The sequence below is a fragment of the Mercenaria mercenaria genome, chromosome 7, assembly GCF_021730395.1.
Source record: "Mercenaria mercenaria strain notata chromosome 7, MADL_Memer_1, whole genome shotgun sequence".
NCBI lineage: Eukaryota > Metazoa > Mollusca > Bivalvia > Venerida > Veneridae > Mercenaria > Mercenaria mercenaria.
Genome location: NC_069367.1, coordinates 47,914,949 through 47,932,794, shown reverse-complemented (window position 1 = coordinate 47,932,794; position 17,846 = coordinate 47,914,949). Strand labels below are relative to the sequence as shown.

Sequence of the window (17,846 nt, the reverse complement as noted above, 5' to 3'; positions counted from 1 at the left end):
AGAAATCATGAATATAACATACTTCAAGTACTTCCTTTTTATACGCTTTGAAACCCAAACATTTGACTGTAAAATGTGTTAAGTAGAAAACGCCTTAAATATGAAATGGATCTTTCTGTATATTTTAATGCTGCTGGAAAGTGTAATATGTTAACACCATACATCTTCAATGCTTTGTATATTAGAAGACGCCTTTTGATTGTGAATGATGCTGTCATTTCATTTTAAACGTTTTCTTGAAAGTAATACAACTTTGAACTGAAAGATTACAGATTATTGTTCTGATTACATGATTAGTGTGAAAATATTGTTTAACTATGTTATTTGTATGTACCTATGTATGTAAAAACTGTACACTTCACACGTTTGCTTAGACTAATTAATGTGAAATGGTAATTGATATGATAATTATTTTGACTTACCGCATTTAGATATTTTAGGCCTCAAAGTTCATATATGTGAGTACTATAGGTTACTTCAGCTACAGACTTAATGACATCACTAAGCAAGATATTGTTTTTTACAAGGAGGCATTTTGTGCAGAAAACAGTATTAATTACAACCCCTTTGAAGAAATGCATAAAATTTAGAGTTTATCATATTTCTGTTTCACAAATACATTCTCTTTAAACGTTTTGAAATATTACAAAACACACAGACTGATTAAATTGTATGCAGAATTACATCTCTAAAAATTCCTATAAAAAGTTTTGATACACATACACTTCTGGTCTGATATCACTTTGTTATACATAATTTGCTTTACTGTATGACACAGGCAGAAGACTTGTACCAACTTACACACATTTTTTTAATTATGTTTAACAATATTAGGCAGTTTAACTATTCAATGCATTTTGTTCAAACATTTTAGTTATTGCTCAGGAATTTTTCTCTCACTTTGAAACAGTAAAATGTTCCTTTTATGACTTTAATACTTTCAGCAAATTGATTTGCACATTTAAACTAGATGTTGTATTCATTGATAGATTGTCTTGTTAGCAAGCTGTTAAATAATTTGAATGTAATTTATTTTTTGTCTGAATCGTGTACATGTAGCATGTATATACTTTATTAACATTTAAATTGAAACATTTAGTATGTTTTGTGGCATATGACCCTGTTCTAGCAACTATTCTATTACGATCACTATGATAAACACTGTTTTCATACCTTTCAGACAGAGGAGAATGTTTTTACATTGCAAAAGATATGTCAAAACATCTTTATTGACCAAAGAACGTTGCAAAAAAGACGTCAACGCAACTTTCATTATCAACCTAAAAGCAACGTCTTTCAACCGTTGTCTAAAAGACGTCTTCCAACCTTAATAAAAAGACGACAACGCACCTTTCATTTTCAACCAAAAAACAACATATTTCCAACATCGGGAAAAAAAACGTCATAACAACGTTGCAACAACGTGGTGTGTTTGCTGGGTGAGGTCGAACATTTGATATGTGTTTAAATATGTACATAATACAGTTCTTATTAATCACTGTGTTTATTAATTGTCTGCCGAAATGTTTTCTATATAACTGAACAATCCCTTAAGTTTGACAAAGGCTTTCTCAACTTATGCAAGTAACGTAAGTACTATTTAGACGACTGAATAGAAGTAATGCCGAGGTAAAATGCTTTTAGTGGTGTGTCAGTTGCAAGTTTACTCTCTCTCTCTACCCTTATTTAAATGGAATGGATAGTTTGCTGATGCTAAAAAAGGTAAATAGTTTAACACCAATTTGTATTTCCTTAGTGGCATTTAGTATTAAACGTTATGGCTATAAAGGGTAATAATTTAAAAGTGAACTATATACACTCTGTTTTTTATAAATTGGAATTTCATTTAACGGCCTTTATCATTGTGTGAAATTTCAACACGATCGATCGGATATTTTTGAAGTCACTTTTTGGAAAAGAAATGTTATATGTAAGTTTAAGAAAGGGTTATAATTGAAAAAGTAAGCTAGGTAGATTTGTTGCACTTGTACAAAGCATTTGTCCGTTACGTCGTTAATCTTTGTATGAAGTTTAAATAAACTCCATTTATCATTTTTAGATCACGTGTTAATAGTATCTATAGATTGACATTGTCTCAATGTGAATAGATAAAGTGCATGACTTGTGAATCTTATTTCAGACATTTTGTTTACAATTATTTCATATTCTATTACAGCTTTGCATAAATTCTAAATGACAAAAAAAAATTTCATCATATTTTTTGGGTACAATGTTCCAGAAAAGATGTGAGAATACAATCATAAACACATAAGATACACAAAAGAAAAATCGAAAATCAGATTTTCATACTATTAGTGCGACTTTTTGACCCCTCTAATTTACATAAAACTTTGTTATATTTTTTGGAGACAACTATCTAAGTAATCGAGAAGGTTTAAGCTTCAGCATAGATATTGTCTCCGGGCATTAATATGCCGGCCCTCATTTCCAGGGCACCTTTGTCACTAAACCATCTGACTGTTTCAATTCAGTTCAAAGGAAAATTAATATATATCATCAACATAAAGACAACATGCGTATATAGCCAAGACTTTACGTTAGTTAAAGTCGTTACTATACTTATATTCTCATGCAGTTTCTATTAAACCCTATTAAAAGTTGGTTGCTATTTCGATTTTTTTTATCCAATTTGTCTATAAAAAAGACATTTTTGAGTACAGAAAGCAGTTCCTACAATGTAGACATTATATGTTTCAAGAGTGAAAACATTAAACTAAAAAGTTACATGATGGCGACATTTTGGAGAATAGATTTTCAGCAAAACGTTGCATGCGGAAAAAAAGTGCAAATATTTCAGTGACGTCACGTTAGAGAACAGGCATTACGGCAATATGAAACACAACGATATAAAAAGAGTAATTTATTTATGTACTTAAATCTAATGTTATCTGGACATTTTTATCTGCTCTGTAGCTCAATAAAGTCACCCCTATGCCTAGTAGTAAGTTTTCTTAAACATTAAAGGTAGTTCTGCACGTTTGATAAACCGGAAGTGATGCCGTAACGTCATTTATCCAGAAAACGTAGAATAAAGCCTGGATTCGGCGTACGGAATTGAAAATCATTTTATGAATTAATGGCAACCCGTGCATAAATTTATTACAATGTCACTCTTATTATCTTTCTTAAGTTAAAATATGATATTAAAACATCTGACATGTTAAACTATTCAAAATAATGTCTTAAAATTAGCTTGAAAAGTGCGGTTTATTTTAATCATGGTCAAATATCTCAAAAATAAGCAAATGGACCTATACATTTTATTTACCACATTTTAGACCATATGTTTATTTACAACTGTGAGACGATTCATTAAGTTCTACATTGTAGAAAAATTTCTATACGCGATAACGTTATGAAAGATGAGATTTTCCCATAGACTCCAAAACTTCAAAATGTTCAGGTCGATCTAGTAAAAAAGTAAAAACAATCATGCATACGACCCTATCGTTTTTATTTGCTGAATGTTCTAAGAATACTTTGAACTTTTGAAAAATCATGGTTTAATCAAATTCTACATTGAAGAAAAAAATTTGATTCAAACGTGCAGAACTACCTTAAGGTAAACTATATTTGGTCCATTTATTCGCCAATAAAAGTGTTTGTATATACTATGCCTATGCTTCATTAAATTTTTTTATCATTAGATATTAAAAGAGAAAGAACACGTAGCTATATTGAAGCAAGCAATGTATGAAATTCATAATACTAAACGAATTTTAAAATTAAAATATCATCAAAAATATACGGTATTTTCAAATAAATTATTTTCAATAGTTTTTGAAATTAAGATAAAAATATATACTCATGTAATGTGTTTCATTCTTGTTGGAAACGTACATAAATATATTGCAAAACTGCAAAATTACATTCCAAATTGATATAGGAACTTGCTCTAAATTGTCGATTTATTTTTACGTTGCTTTCGAAACAAAATTGCTGTCATTTTGATGACGTATTCAAAGGCTCATAACTCTATTTCTTAACCGATTTTGAAGATTATTTTACACCCTTTAGGAAGACAATACATACATAACAAACATTAGACAGGATTACTTAAAATGTTAAAAGAAGTCTTTCCAAATATATTTACTTTAACTAAATATTTAAAGTTGGCATGCAGATCTGCAGTTATAATTTCATGACACGTAATAAAAGTCAAACTGTGTAAGTAATATCTTAATCTGGTAAAAATTACTATTTATATGTAGCCATGTTTTCTTAATGTTTGAATAGACATTGTTTAGTAATTGTTACTTTTTTTCCAAAAATAAATTAGGTCATTGTATAACTTAAACTAAAAATGTGCCTTTAGAACATAGATTCCAAGCAATTTTTTTGCAAAGAAAAAGTGTGATCTATATGTAGTTATTATGGTCATTTGCACTTAGCTATTTCAGTTATTGCTTCATGCACGACACGGGTACTTTAAAAAATGTAAAATACTTGGACACAAAATGTGACGTTGACATTCAGTGTACGTGCCTAAATCTTGCATATGACATATCGTTTTCAAATCTTTCTTTAAGGCAAGTTAAATATTCCTTGAAATAAAAACAGTTACCTACCTGTCAAGAAAAATAATCATACATCATTGACATTTTAGCTGATTATGTTTTGCACGCACCGCATTGTATTGTTATGGTGGTTATTTGATTCAATGTTTTGTGAAATCTTACCATGCATCACAGAGTTCTGGACACGAACAAATGTTATTGCTATAGTTTATAGAAAAATGGGCTATATGTAACTCTAATTATATTGTTATATTTGAGATGTTGGTCTTGGTTAAGCAACTGTTTCGATATGGTGATAATATGATCTGAGTTATTTTATATTATCTCACCATGCATTACATAATTCAAAGCCAGACACGATATTCTGAACTCCTAATAAACACATAAAAATAAATACACGCACGCACGCACGCACGCACGCACGCACGTCTGTATATTTATTTTTATGTAAATGTTTCCTCTTACATATTTTCCCCTATCTAAATCCTGATAAGTAAATAATTGTGCGAGAGGTCATAACTTAATGACGACAGTATTCTATCTTGTTTGATGATGTACGCATTAAAAAAAATAGAGACACGCAAATCAAAATCAAAATAGACAAAAATACAGTATAAATTTTCAAGTAAAGTAGACTACAAAATAAGTGATGTTGAATTGTTCTCAGAATTTTCTGTTTTTTACCTGATATCTGCCTGTAAGAAGCTGACCTCTTGTAGGAGTACATACGGGTTGTACATAGTAGTTCTCTAGCCTAACCCCAGAAAGGGCCAACTGATCAATATTCGGAGTTTTTATTTCAGATCCGTGATAGCCAACATCATTATATCCCAAATCGTCTGCAACGATCAAAATAACATGCGGTCTTCTAATATTGGCAACCATTTGTCGATTGTATTCCCTAGGATAAGGCACAAAATCTTTGGAGTTCCAGTTGTCGGAGTAAATTGCAAGCATGGCCCACAGGCAAAGAATCGTCAACGAAAGGACGAAAAGTTCTTTATATTTTAGGATCCTGAAAAATTAAGTATGTATACTGGTACATATCATTAGAAGCGCCGACACATATTTACATGCATACAATCTCGCAGGGCATACATATGTTTTTAACAACACACAAAATGACGTCAGATGACCTTCAACTTTTCCCGGAAGTAAAGAAAATAAAAACAGACAGGCTAAACTTGAAAACGAAAGTCGGGTTTGCATTGGTCTATAGTCAGGGTTCACGCGCAGGGGTCATCACGTATAAATGTATGCGTTTGGATTATGTTTTGCTAATTTGCTAATGGGGGTTAATTGTCAGCACTTTCTTCCGATTTGAAAAAACAAACACCTGGGCTTTAGCATAACATGTCACCTTTTCATCTAGGAAAAACGATTTTCACTTGGTGAAAAACACAAATTTCACAGTGGTCCGTAACGGGGCAAGGGTATTTGGAGAGTTTTGTAACTCGAATTGTTGAAAAGGTCCTTTTTGATTTTGTCTAAAATGCCAGTATATGCCCCGAAGTCAGATATTTCCTCATATTCGAGAGCAACAGACCTAGGCATTTCAGAAATTTTTTCAAAATGTTTTTCGAGTTAATAAATGTTGATTCTACGGAAGCGTGAAACGACCTTCAAAGGCTAGTACGTTTAGTGTGTTGGCGCTTCGGAAAGGATATCATTTTTCCTGACACGAGAACGAGGTGAGGAGTCAGGTTAGTAAAATTCATAAAGTCACAATTGTAATTAATGTAGCTTTGTCAATATTTTAATTGACTTACTTTTTTATAGCCGTATAGGTGACCTCTAGATATATGGAGCTTAAATATTACTGTTTTCACAGATTTAGACATGACCAGGTTTGCCAGTCGAAAGTAAAATTGACACTGCACGACTTCAAAACATCTTTAAATTTAAAAGTTATATGTAAAATCGTGATGTTTAAAATATAGATCTATACATAGAGCTCTGAATTCGGCTACCCCTATTAGGCCTCAGTCAGAGCTCTATTCCGTTCCATTAAAAAATATGCAATATGAGGTTTCAGCTTATGTATGAACAACATACGCAGTTTGCCTAAAATTTGTTATTTCGCAATGATTGACACTTTTGCTACACTTCTATGAAATTGACACTTTCGGGAATGTTCGGATGAATACTTTTAGTTATGTTTTTCCGTATCAATCGCGCATGTAAATCCATGCGGGACGCCATGTTGAATTTGACCACAAGGCATCATTGGAAATATGCAAATTAGGTAGGTCAATTCCACGTGAAACTAATTTTGTTAGTTGCGATTGTACTGAAAATTGTCGTGTTCTGAATAAACAGAAGTTATTTAAAACAAGAAATATCTTTAAAAATGATGGTCGGCGAATTGTAATAAGGAAAGAAGTTTATGAATTTTTCATCTAACATTTTTCAAATTGCAAAACTAAACACCGCACTTTAACAATTTAAATGGTTCTCTTTTAATTTTTCGCAAAGGTTTCGTAGGGTTGCAATTTTGTTTCGTTTATCCTTAGACGAATAATTACAGCAGTAGTTTGATGAAGATTCATGAAGCGGTTCATGAGAAGTGGTCATTAAACGTGTTTATATTTTTAGCTAAATTGGTCCCTATCCCCATTTGTAACAAAATAGCAGGAGACCTTACGATATTGTTACACATCGAGTTTGATAAAAATCCATTACATTTTAGCGGTTAATGCGAAGAAAGGCATATCTACTTTTAGCTATAGTGGTTCCTAATAGGACCCAAGTTCCTATATAAATAAATTTGGAAGAGGACCTTATAATGATGCTCCAGACCAAGTATGACAAAGATCCACCAAGCTGTTCATGAGACGTTGTATAAAGGCATTTCTAGTTTTAGCTCTAGCAGCCCCTGAAAGGGGTCAAATGTCCCAGCTGAACAAAGTTGGCTGCGGGCCTAATAAAGATGCTTCAAATCAAGTTTGATTAGAATACATGAGAAAAAATCAATTAAAGGATTTTTTATTTATTATTTTTATTTATTTCTAAAATAGGCCAACTGATCCCGCTTTAACAAATGCATATTCGCTATTCATGAATCTTTGGACAATGACGTCACACCTATAAAAAAGTGAAGGTAAAGCAAAACATACAATTGTAATTATTTCAATATTTTTGTTTCATAAGCAAAGTTTGACCGTAGTCATATCACATAGATAAACTGTATGAAGCGTACCTTCATTTCAGTGTAGTTCAGTTCAGTTATTAGTGTTTAATAAGGGTCCATCCGTCCGTTAGGGCACAGTATAGCATTTAAGCTATGTAGAGTATAGACCACCGGCATGTCACCAGGCATGCCATTAAAGATAAATTTTTGAAGCAAAGGGGTGAGATTCAGTCATTATATAGCATATATATAATAAAACAGATTTCAACTGAGTTCAATTTTTGCATACCATACTAAAGAAACATATTCATATATAATAAATTAGTTAAATAATTTATAACAAATATATCAAAGCAAACAAGTACTCATTTTAATATGCAATCTGAATAAGTCACAAAACAAGAAACAAAGAAAATCTTTTAAAAAGCACTTCTCTACATAAAAGACTCTTATCACACCCTTATTCATGTGATACGCAGACCGTATTCAGCTCTTTCTTTAATTTGATATATGTTGGTATTTGAACAGGTTTTTATCATATTTATTAAACTTACTTATCATTTTGAGATATATCAATATTCTTGCTAAATATACTGAGCCAAAGTTAGCTTTAAAACTGTGAACAGTGTCGTTTAGGATAAACGCTTTGTCTAATTTCACTCAGCGTAGCACAATCAACAGAGTGAAAGAAATTGACACTCTCGTCCAATCAGGCAGAGTGTTGCATAAATCTTCCATTTTGATAAACTATCTATAATGCGTTATCAAGTAGTTATATTTGCAAACTGAAGTCACGTGGCATAGGTAACGAAAACGAATTTAGACGGCGTTCGCCGAAAAAAATATATATGACTTTTTAAAAGGTAAACTGACTCACTGTGAATCTTTTAATGTTGTAATCCCTCCAAAATTTACAATTCACAAACAAATTTCATTTTAATTATCTGTCTCCTCAACATCATAAGTCTGACTTCATTGAATTCAACATCATTTCCAAAAGCATGGTTCAAAGATAACCTGTGTATAATATCCTAATTGAATTATTTTCAGTTCCTTTAGCAATCACTTTTTCCAACAGTTTTAATAAATAAATATAATGTGATTATTCTCTATGCTCGCGTCCTTGTTGTTACTGTTTCACTTCTCAGAAACAGGTGACGTTTGAGACAAATGACGTAAGAAGTCCGAGAGCTTCATACAAATTTACATGAGGCGCATTCTGGTATCTTTAAATAACGAAAGTTTTACGTCTTCAATAGAGTGTCAGGGCTCTTTCTACGGACAGTTTATTTTTAACATTGACAATTAGACATGTTACGTAGTTGTCTATAAATGTATTACAACTTACTTTTATAAGAAGGGAGGCCATTCCGTTTCGAAGAAGCAGTAATAATTCACTTTCTATCTTGATAAAGATATTGTATTTTATAATTTGCCCTAAAAAAATTATTTGTTTCCTTGTTTCCGGTAACATGCTAAAAAATTAAGGTAGGTTGGTCGGATTTCTTTTTTTTTTTTTTTTTTTTGATTTTTTTTTGAAGGGAGACTTTTCGGAAATTTTTTTTGTGTCAAAAAATGAATACATATAAATTATAATGGGTTTATGCCTCTAGAGCATTAGTATCAGTACTTAAGTTGATTTTTAACATCACTGACCATGTTTAGAGCATAAAAAGTGAAGTTGTGCAACTTTTTGTTAAAAAGTTGAAAAAAAAAAAAAACTACAAGTCCATAGAAGCATTTAGGGTCGGGTGTAGATCGGAATACCGGAACAAAAATTTTCTTTTATGCCTTATCATGACATAACTTAATTTTCAACTCGTAATATTACACATATGCGTATAGTATAATAAATTATGAGTAAATACCTTTTAAATAATGAAAATATGAAAATTATAGGACAAGTAAACATTGATGTATAATTTCTTGTAGATCTAGGACGTTGAATAAATGTCTTGGTTAGTAAGAATGAAACAATAAAGAAAAAAATACTGTACAGCTGAACCTCTTTTTATGTTGAACAGAAGTCACTTTAGTCAGTGATAGTAACGACTACCCCAACCGCACGCTCGGACGCTCACTTTCCCTCAAAGTTCTGCGTCTTTGAGGCAAGGAACCGTGCACTATTTCCACACAAGTATAAAATGTGTCTTCAACATGGTCTTAGCCCGCCCGCTTAGCTCAATAGGGAGAACGCAGATCTACGGATCTGTTTTCCGTGACGATTTGATAAAAGACATTGTGTCTGAAATCATTCGTCATCCATCTCCACCTCTGATTCATGTGGGGAAATTGGCAATTATATGCGGATTACCAGCGGAGATCATGTGTCACAAATTGACATACGGGCCTTATTTTATCTGTAGTGTAAATGCAGGTATTGCATCATCTGTTCGTCAATTTTTTAATTATTGAGGTAAATGTCAGATTTCACGCATAAAATACCTCTCATGTTTTTCTGTATTTCATAACTTAAATTTCCATGTAAATTTCATTAAATTCGGTTCAGTAATAAGAAAGTTGATATTTCATAAACTTCAGTAATTTATGTTTTTATCCCCAAAACCACTATAACGGGCCTCAAATTGTCAATTTCAATCCGCGCCAAAGTAGTCAGATTTCCCGGCTATATCGTGAATCCCGTGAAAATAGAAATAGTCAAGAGTTCACGCATAGGCCGTGAATCCTATGAAATTTAGTATTTGGCGGGACATTACACTTTAAATAGACTGGACTAGATATGCCTTGCGCACACCACCTTCCGACATTATAGACGAATCTATGTCTGATTATTTTTTCTTGCTAGAAATTTATGCGCGATCGAGGTAAGAAATTTATTTGTTAATAGGTTTTTGTATGATTTTTGCATTACGATTTTTATTTGGTAAATGTCTGTTCAGTCTACAGAATTTTGTAACATTTACTTTTCGGCAAATGATTTTGGCTAGTTTCGGTATGTCAGGATAATTTATGAAATTTTTCAGACTTTTGTAACTTATTTCGAAAGAGGAATCTAAAATGTTTCGTTTATATAAGATGTAAAATTTGTACTGAAACTTGTAACATGATATTGTAAAGTACTCTGTTTCAAAAACATATGTCAAACATTTCGTTGTTATGGAACGCCATTACTGCATTGTATTGTTATGTATAAATCTATATGGCAAGTCTAGTACCATGTATGTAATATATTATTGTAATATGAAATTGTGTGCCAGTCTATTGCATATACATACAATGTCCGTTTTGTTGTATGGCACTAGATATTATATGGATGCCAACTATGGTATAACGTATGATTTACATTGAATTTTGTTAATTTGTAGTTGTAAATAATAGCTGCATTTTATCATTTCCATTACTATATTTTTCATCATAAACTTTTCATATCTTTTTCATACTTTAACTTTAGTCTTAAGTAAGTACTTTTTGTAATAATGGAAGTAATAAGTGACGTATTTTAATCACGTGACGTATGAACTTAGTAGCACATATATTTTTTATAAGTAGCACGTATTATTTATGGGAGCCTACGGAGATATGGTGTACCCAAAGGAGCAGTTTTATGCCCTGACTTATTTGTTTTGCTATGGTGCTTACCATATGTTATATATTTTAGCTTCTTCCGCCAGACGATTTTACCTTGTGACGTCATAACCCGGAAGTACAATTTCCGAGGTTCACTTGTCTTCACTCGCCTGGATGTGATTTTCCCAGTGCAGAGCTTTCGTCCCATGGTTGTGCCGTAAACCGCAAAGACGATGATTTTTGTTATTCTCTGAAGTCAGCTCAGGGATGCAATCACCTACCACCATAGGTAGCCTAAACGGAATCAACGTATTCACGGTTTAAAGGGACTTGATTTAGAGATACGTTTATATATTGTTTGTGCTACTTAAAGTTCGCAATTAAATTAAAGAACTGTGCCACGTCACATAGGAATGGAACTTTGGTTTTTTTTTTCTTTCTTATAAACAGATTTTTTTTTTCATATCATCTATTGTTAATAATCATCTTATGTAAATAAATTTGTAAATATTGTAAAGGGTGTTGATTTGTTCTGATGGTTACTGTCGCCGGTACGGCCTTTCCTGTCACATCATGTACTGGAGACAGAATCCGGGAACGCTGGTTAGGTTAACTGCCCGCCGTTACATAACTGAAATACTTTTGAAAAACGGCATTAACCCAAAACAAACAAACGATCAACATGGTCTTGCTAATAGGATGGGGAGAGACATGTAATTCTAAATAACATTTTAGTAACTGGTTACCTCAAAATTTCGGCGGCAAATCTGCACGTGTCTTCCATGCAACCCCTTCGTTACTGACCACCTGCTTATTTGATTTTGAATGTATGTGATTTCCCTGTCCTAGTTTAAAAAGTTTAGCATACAAGTATGACTATAAGAGAAGGAAAATTTCCATAGAGATAGCGCATGTTTATTCTGATCATCTCATATATATCCTTTGTAATTTTCCGAGGGATTGTTTATGTCCTAGTCCGTGAGACATTCTGCAGATGTTAACACATGAAACATGTGTTTTAATTTTACTCTTATTGGATGAAGTTTTTAAAAACAATGTAAATCAGCTTCTTTCAGACGAATATGCTTTAAATTACCGTTCCTGTGTCGTAAACACAATGCCATAACATAAATTGATAATTAAATACGCCTTTGGTATGTGTAAATATTATTTCTAAAAATATTTGTCTTTATATACATTATACATGTCACAACAAGTTTTAATGTTTGCCAAAACTCACGTTTCTAAAATGGCGTTATTTAAACGAGAATCTTTCTGCAGAAACGTTTTCACCACTATTTACTCTTTCGAGAAAAGAAATGCACTGCCGACATACCGACCTGTACCTTTGATTGACAAACAAGCGTATTGCAATAATTAAAAGGGCGTGTCCACTTTGCAACAGCACGTTTTAGGAAGTTCACTGAAATTTCTAACGATTGGAAGCAATGTCTAAGACAAGTTTTCAGAAAATAGCCAGATGTCCTGGATAAACAGTCGATTCTTCCCTGGCACCACTGTATATTAAAATATGACCAAATATGTTTTCTTTTCATCTGTTGAGCTTGAAACTCTATTTGTCGACCATGCCAAGGCCCGTATCGAGAAGTATTTGACTGTAGGGTTGGGTTGGGGTGGGGGGTGGGGGTGGGGTGAGGCACCAGTCTAGAACAAAGACGTCACCGTCAAGGCGCACAAGGCGCATAGCGCTTCAGAGCCGGTAGGTATTTTAGGGGACATCTGCCCATATAACGGGGTGAGGGGTAGGGAGTCTTTCCCCTGGATATTTTCTTAATACAGAATACAGGTATGAAATGGTGGTTTCCGGTGCGTTTACTGGTGGGGCACACCCCGCATTATAGGGAAATCAGGGGTTCTCCCTCTTGAAGTTTTGAAATACACGCATGAAACGTTGGCCTTTGGTGCATTTTGAGGTAATATAATGAGTATAGGCCACTTCTCAGCCAACGAGGAGGTGGGCACGAGCCCCTTTGGACCCTTGAACCGAGCCTGAAGACCGTATCTGACTGTCTTTAAGACAAGTAAATGGTGAAACAAATTTTATGTTTTTGATATAAATGGGTAAGGGTGAGTTATTTCAATTTCTATATTTACTTCGTTAATAATTTATATAATATTTTTAACTTTAGACATTGATCTGGAAGGGTCGATGGTTAGAACGTTTGTGTGCACAGCGCTTGCTTCTGCCCTTATCATGTTAATAAAAATCATGATGGAAAACAACTTGATGTCAACACCTTCGTAAGGTGAGCGCTGATCTAGTGGCTGATGTGTCGGTCGCTCAACATGAAGTTTGTAGGTTTAAGCCACACCGAGGTCACGACCACATCTTCTCATATGACACTAGTACACTTGCTTTTTCAGGAAGCGGACTCGAGAGTCGATCAAATAAACTTTAAGCTTTTATCACAATCGAGCTCAGATAAATTTGTTTTAACTAGCACCTTAGTGTATTATGAAAAAAAGAAACCATTACATGCTTCCCTCATTTGTTTATAAAGACGATTCTGGTAATAAGATGCGTATCTTAAACAATAAACCTGTTTAGTGTCTGATTGTCTTTACGAGCATATGGCTTTGGCATTTTGATTTATGGTCAATCAAGAATCAAGAGCAGTCACTTTTACCACATCCGGAGGGTAACACAACAGATTAAAACATTCATCACTATTTTCTGATTATCTTTAAAAATAAAATCAAGGTTTAATGTTCTGCAACAGGCATTTCCCCCCACAATTTCAAAGAAACTCGTGGGAAACCGCACGTTTGACCCTAGTGATTTGCATATTTATGACGTCATTACAATGTGGGCAAATTCGTAAAATTGCGACAGCTCTTTGAAAACATGAGAGAATCACTGCGGTAAGGAAAACGTTATTCTTGCAAATTAGAAGCAGCTGCATTGATTCAAATGGTATTCATTTTAAAAAAGGATAATTTATGTTTATTTCTTTCTATACAGAAGTTTTCAAAATCTCTGCATGGAGTTCCAGATCACATTCTAAATTCTCCTTCTTATATTGACAATTTTTGACAGTAGTGGCCTATGACGTCAAACGGCAGAATGTCAATACATGCGATCAGCTGTTTAGACGGCACAGAAGCAATGGCTATTTAAAATAGTAAACTTTAGGATTTTATATTTCATGATTTCACGGTTGTTCAACATCTTAAAACCGTTACATTTTTATGAAGAATTATGATTAAAACTACAAATATAAAAAGAGCATGAAACTCCTAGCAAAAGCGGCGAACTTCTTCACTTGTTTGTAACAGAGTTATTAATCATGTCTTAAGTGATGTATTAAATATTTGTTTTAAACTTGATCCATATATATTGTCCTAACAGAAAGATTAAAATAGAGAGCGTTCATTAATACTTCACCCTGAAATTCTTGATAAATTTAGCTTAAATCACGAAATGTTGTAGATGAACAGGAATAAAAAAAAGTTGAAACCTTTAAAGTAGAGAGGATTAGATAAAGAGAAAATATGTCGAAACCTCAACATGAAATATTCAGAAAGAAAATGGACATGATTGATTAAAACATAGACCTTTGAGGAACAAATGATTTAGGTTTAATGAAATTCATTTAGTAAATAAACAGGCAGAGTAAAAGATCACTCCATTTCTTAGTAAAATGATACACAATAATTAATTAAATATGTGTACAAGCGTGATGAACCTTGAGTTACACACTTTTGAAGATAATTTGGATTGATTTACGTTTAATCTGAAGCAATTCAAATGACCTTTTTCCAAAATGCATCGATACTTCAATCAAATATATGGAGGCCTGCGCGGACCCTGAACCTGAGGTGAGTAGAACAACTCCATAAGTACCTTTAGTAATGGATTATATTTTAATGCAAGCAGCTGTCGCCCAGGAATAAAGAAGGAAATGAAAAGGAAAACTCGAGGGCTTGGTGCAAAACTATTGTATCTTGTTCTTTATTTATATAGACTTACAATAGTTTTGCACCAAGCCTTCGAACTTTGAATGAAACAGCTGTATTATTATTTCCAGTAAAGTGAAAACTCCAATACGTTTCACTGCTGTTGCCTTTATTGCAAACATTTACAGTAATGTAGAAAAAAGCTGGCAATATGTTTGATCTTCATTAAAGAAAGTTTTCTAATAAAGTAACTAGTTGCAATCAACTGATCAAAATATAAATATTTAAATCATATTAAATTGACATGCCGCAATGTATTGTTCTTGTGAAGTGATTGCACAATAAAAATGATCTTTACGACTTACTGCATTCAGTTAGTAAACCATTTAACAAGAAACTGCCAACATGATAAACAGCCATAAAATTGTCAAACTATATATCTTTAAAGATCATTTAGCCGTAAGTACGACATTCAATCTTAAAAAGGCCAATATTATGGTAAACGTGATCTTCCTATCAAGTTATCAAGATCTTCTTCATGTTATAGATAGGTATACACTTATCAAAACGTGTAACGTCAGCTCGATATATTTATCAATATCAATAATACTACTTATTGTATATTTTTGAAATTGCTCATATAAGTAGGAAAATATGTCAAATATCACGTGAAAATTTCAGCCAAATTTAAAGAATCTATGGCATCAACCATCAACTCAACCGCCTCGGTAGCCTAGTGGTACAGCGTCCGCTCCGAACGCGGGAGGTCGTGGGTTCGATCTCCGGCCGCGTCATACCAAAGACGTAAAAATGTTACTAGTAGCTTCCTCGCTTGGCGCTCAGCATTAGAGGGTAGTGAGGGTAGTGCTAGGACTGGTCAGCCCGGTGTCAGGATAATGTGACTGGGTGGGAGATGGGGGGTGGGGGAGTATCATGTCACGTGTCTACGGCGTGATATTCCAGTGAGGCAGCACTATAAAGTTGGGCATTGTGCTCACAGCTACAAGTAGACACCGTCGTTTGTATGACTGAAAAGTTGTTGAAAAAGATGTTAAAGAACAAAAACACACACGCACGCACGGCATCAACCCAAATTTTAAAAGTAAAACAAAACGTAAATAAACGAGTCAAGTTTCGTTATAAGGCAAGCATTTTTGTCAAAAGCAAATTAATTTCATGATTTTGGATCTTTAGAGATCTTTGCAGAAATAAGTCTATTTTTTTGATATTTAACCACACATCAGTAAAAAGTCAGATTCCGCACCTCTTTATCATTATAAAGTTATATATGCTCGTTTTGTGTTAGTACAATTTGTACGTGTATTGTGTGTCTTAAAATATATGAAACTATGTACATGTATTTGCAAAATGAGATTTTGTTGAAGTTTTAATATGATTTTCAACAAAATATCTGTCTAAATAAACGAGGAATTAGATAAATTTACAACTAGAATTATGAAAGATAACGCCAAAAATATCAGTTGGGCGATTAGTAAATGAAGAAATATTTCTAAAAAAAAAATATAATAAGACATTATTTTTTTTAGATACAAATGTCGTTAAAAATTTAACAGACACTTTTTGATCTTTAATGACACACTGAAATTTTACATTATTTGAGAAAACGTTAATTAAATTTAACATTTAGTTAATCAAATTTCTACTTTCTTTCTTGAAAGTTCTTGTAAGCCCATAAAGTAATTACGTTTACAAATATTTATGGTAATATTTTAGCCTTCTAGATGATGCAAAACACTTACCCCATTTCAAAGACCTATGTATCCCTAAAACCACTGAAGTTATTAATCGTGCCGATATTTTTCCAGCATATAAATATTCTTTCGTGGTGTTTCCGAATTATCGGCTAATATCATTTAACTGTACAGAAAAGCGACGCTATCAAATACGCAAGCTGAATGTAACATTGATGTTGCAACATTGACGAATAATAATTTAATATATTATTTGTTCGGGGTGCAAAATTCTTAATGCGAGGAAGCAATTAAGCTGGATTGGGAACGGTTGATTGTTCTACCAAGGAGCTCATCTGGAGGAGTACATCGGATTTCCTACACCAGGAAAAGCTAGAAAGTCGCAATATAACAAAAATGTATCGGTATGACGCATAACCAAATAAAACATGTATTCGCCGACACTTCTATCCATAAAGATCATCAACAAGAGCTTTTAGTAAAGCATGTATTCTCTCCATGACGGGTTGGCCCATTTTCAGTCCCATGGTTATATTTATCTTTACCTTTGACCTACTAAAACTGTAGAGGTCATCAACTTTATAAGTCTAATCATGCTATCATGTTTTAAGGTTGTGGTTCAAGTGATTCATATCTTATTGGATTGAAACCGTTTTCAATGCTCACGCCCCTGTGACTGCGACCTTTGACCTAATGACTCAAAATACAACAGGAGTCATCTACCCGATAAGCCCAAACCGGCTTTCCTGTTTGAAGGTTCTGGGTTGAGTGGCTCTTAGGTTATTGGGCAGAATCCATTTTCAAGATTCCGGCCACTGTGGCATTAACATTTGTCCTAGTGACGCAAGAGACACGGGTCATGTACATCTTTAGGCCAATCATGCTTTAAAATTTGAAGGTACCGGGTCAAGTGATTATTAAGTGAAACCGTTTTCAAGTTTCTTGCCACTGTCACCTTTGACCTACTGACCCAAAAACTATAGGAGTCATAGTTTAATCATATTAATGAGTTTGAAGGCT

At 33.3% G+C, this 17,846-nt stretch overlaps 1 protein-coding gene across 1 annotated transcript in view; it reads right to left on the bottom strand.

Annotated features, from left to right (window-relative positions):
- The window catches only part of LOC123554245 (arylsulfatase J-like), a 220,468-nt gene extending 203,436 nt beyond the window's left edge, over nt 1–17,032 (bottom strand). Inside the window, exons 1-2 of the mRNA XM_045344239.2 lie at nt 16,875–17,032; nt 5,223–5,553 (exon numbers count right to left, since the gene is read on the bottom strand). Of these exons, the coding sequence (XP_045200174.2) occupies nt 5,223–5,553; nt 16,875–16,879 (336 nt within the window). The 5' untranslated portion in view covers nt 16,880–17,032. The remainder of the gene's footprint in view (nt 1–5,222; nt 5,554–16,874) is intronic.
- Nucleotides 17,033–17,846: the final 814 nt, after the last annotated feature.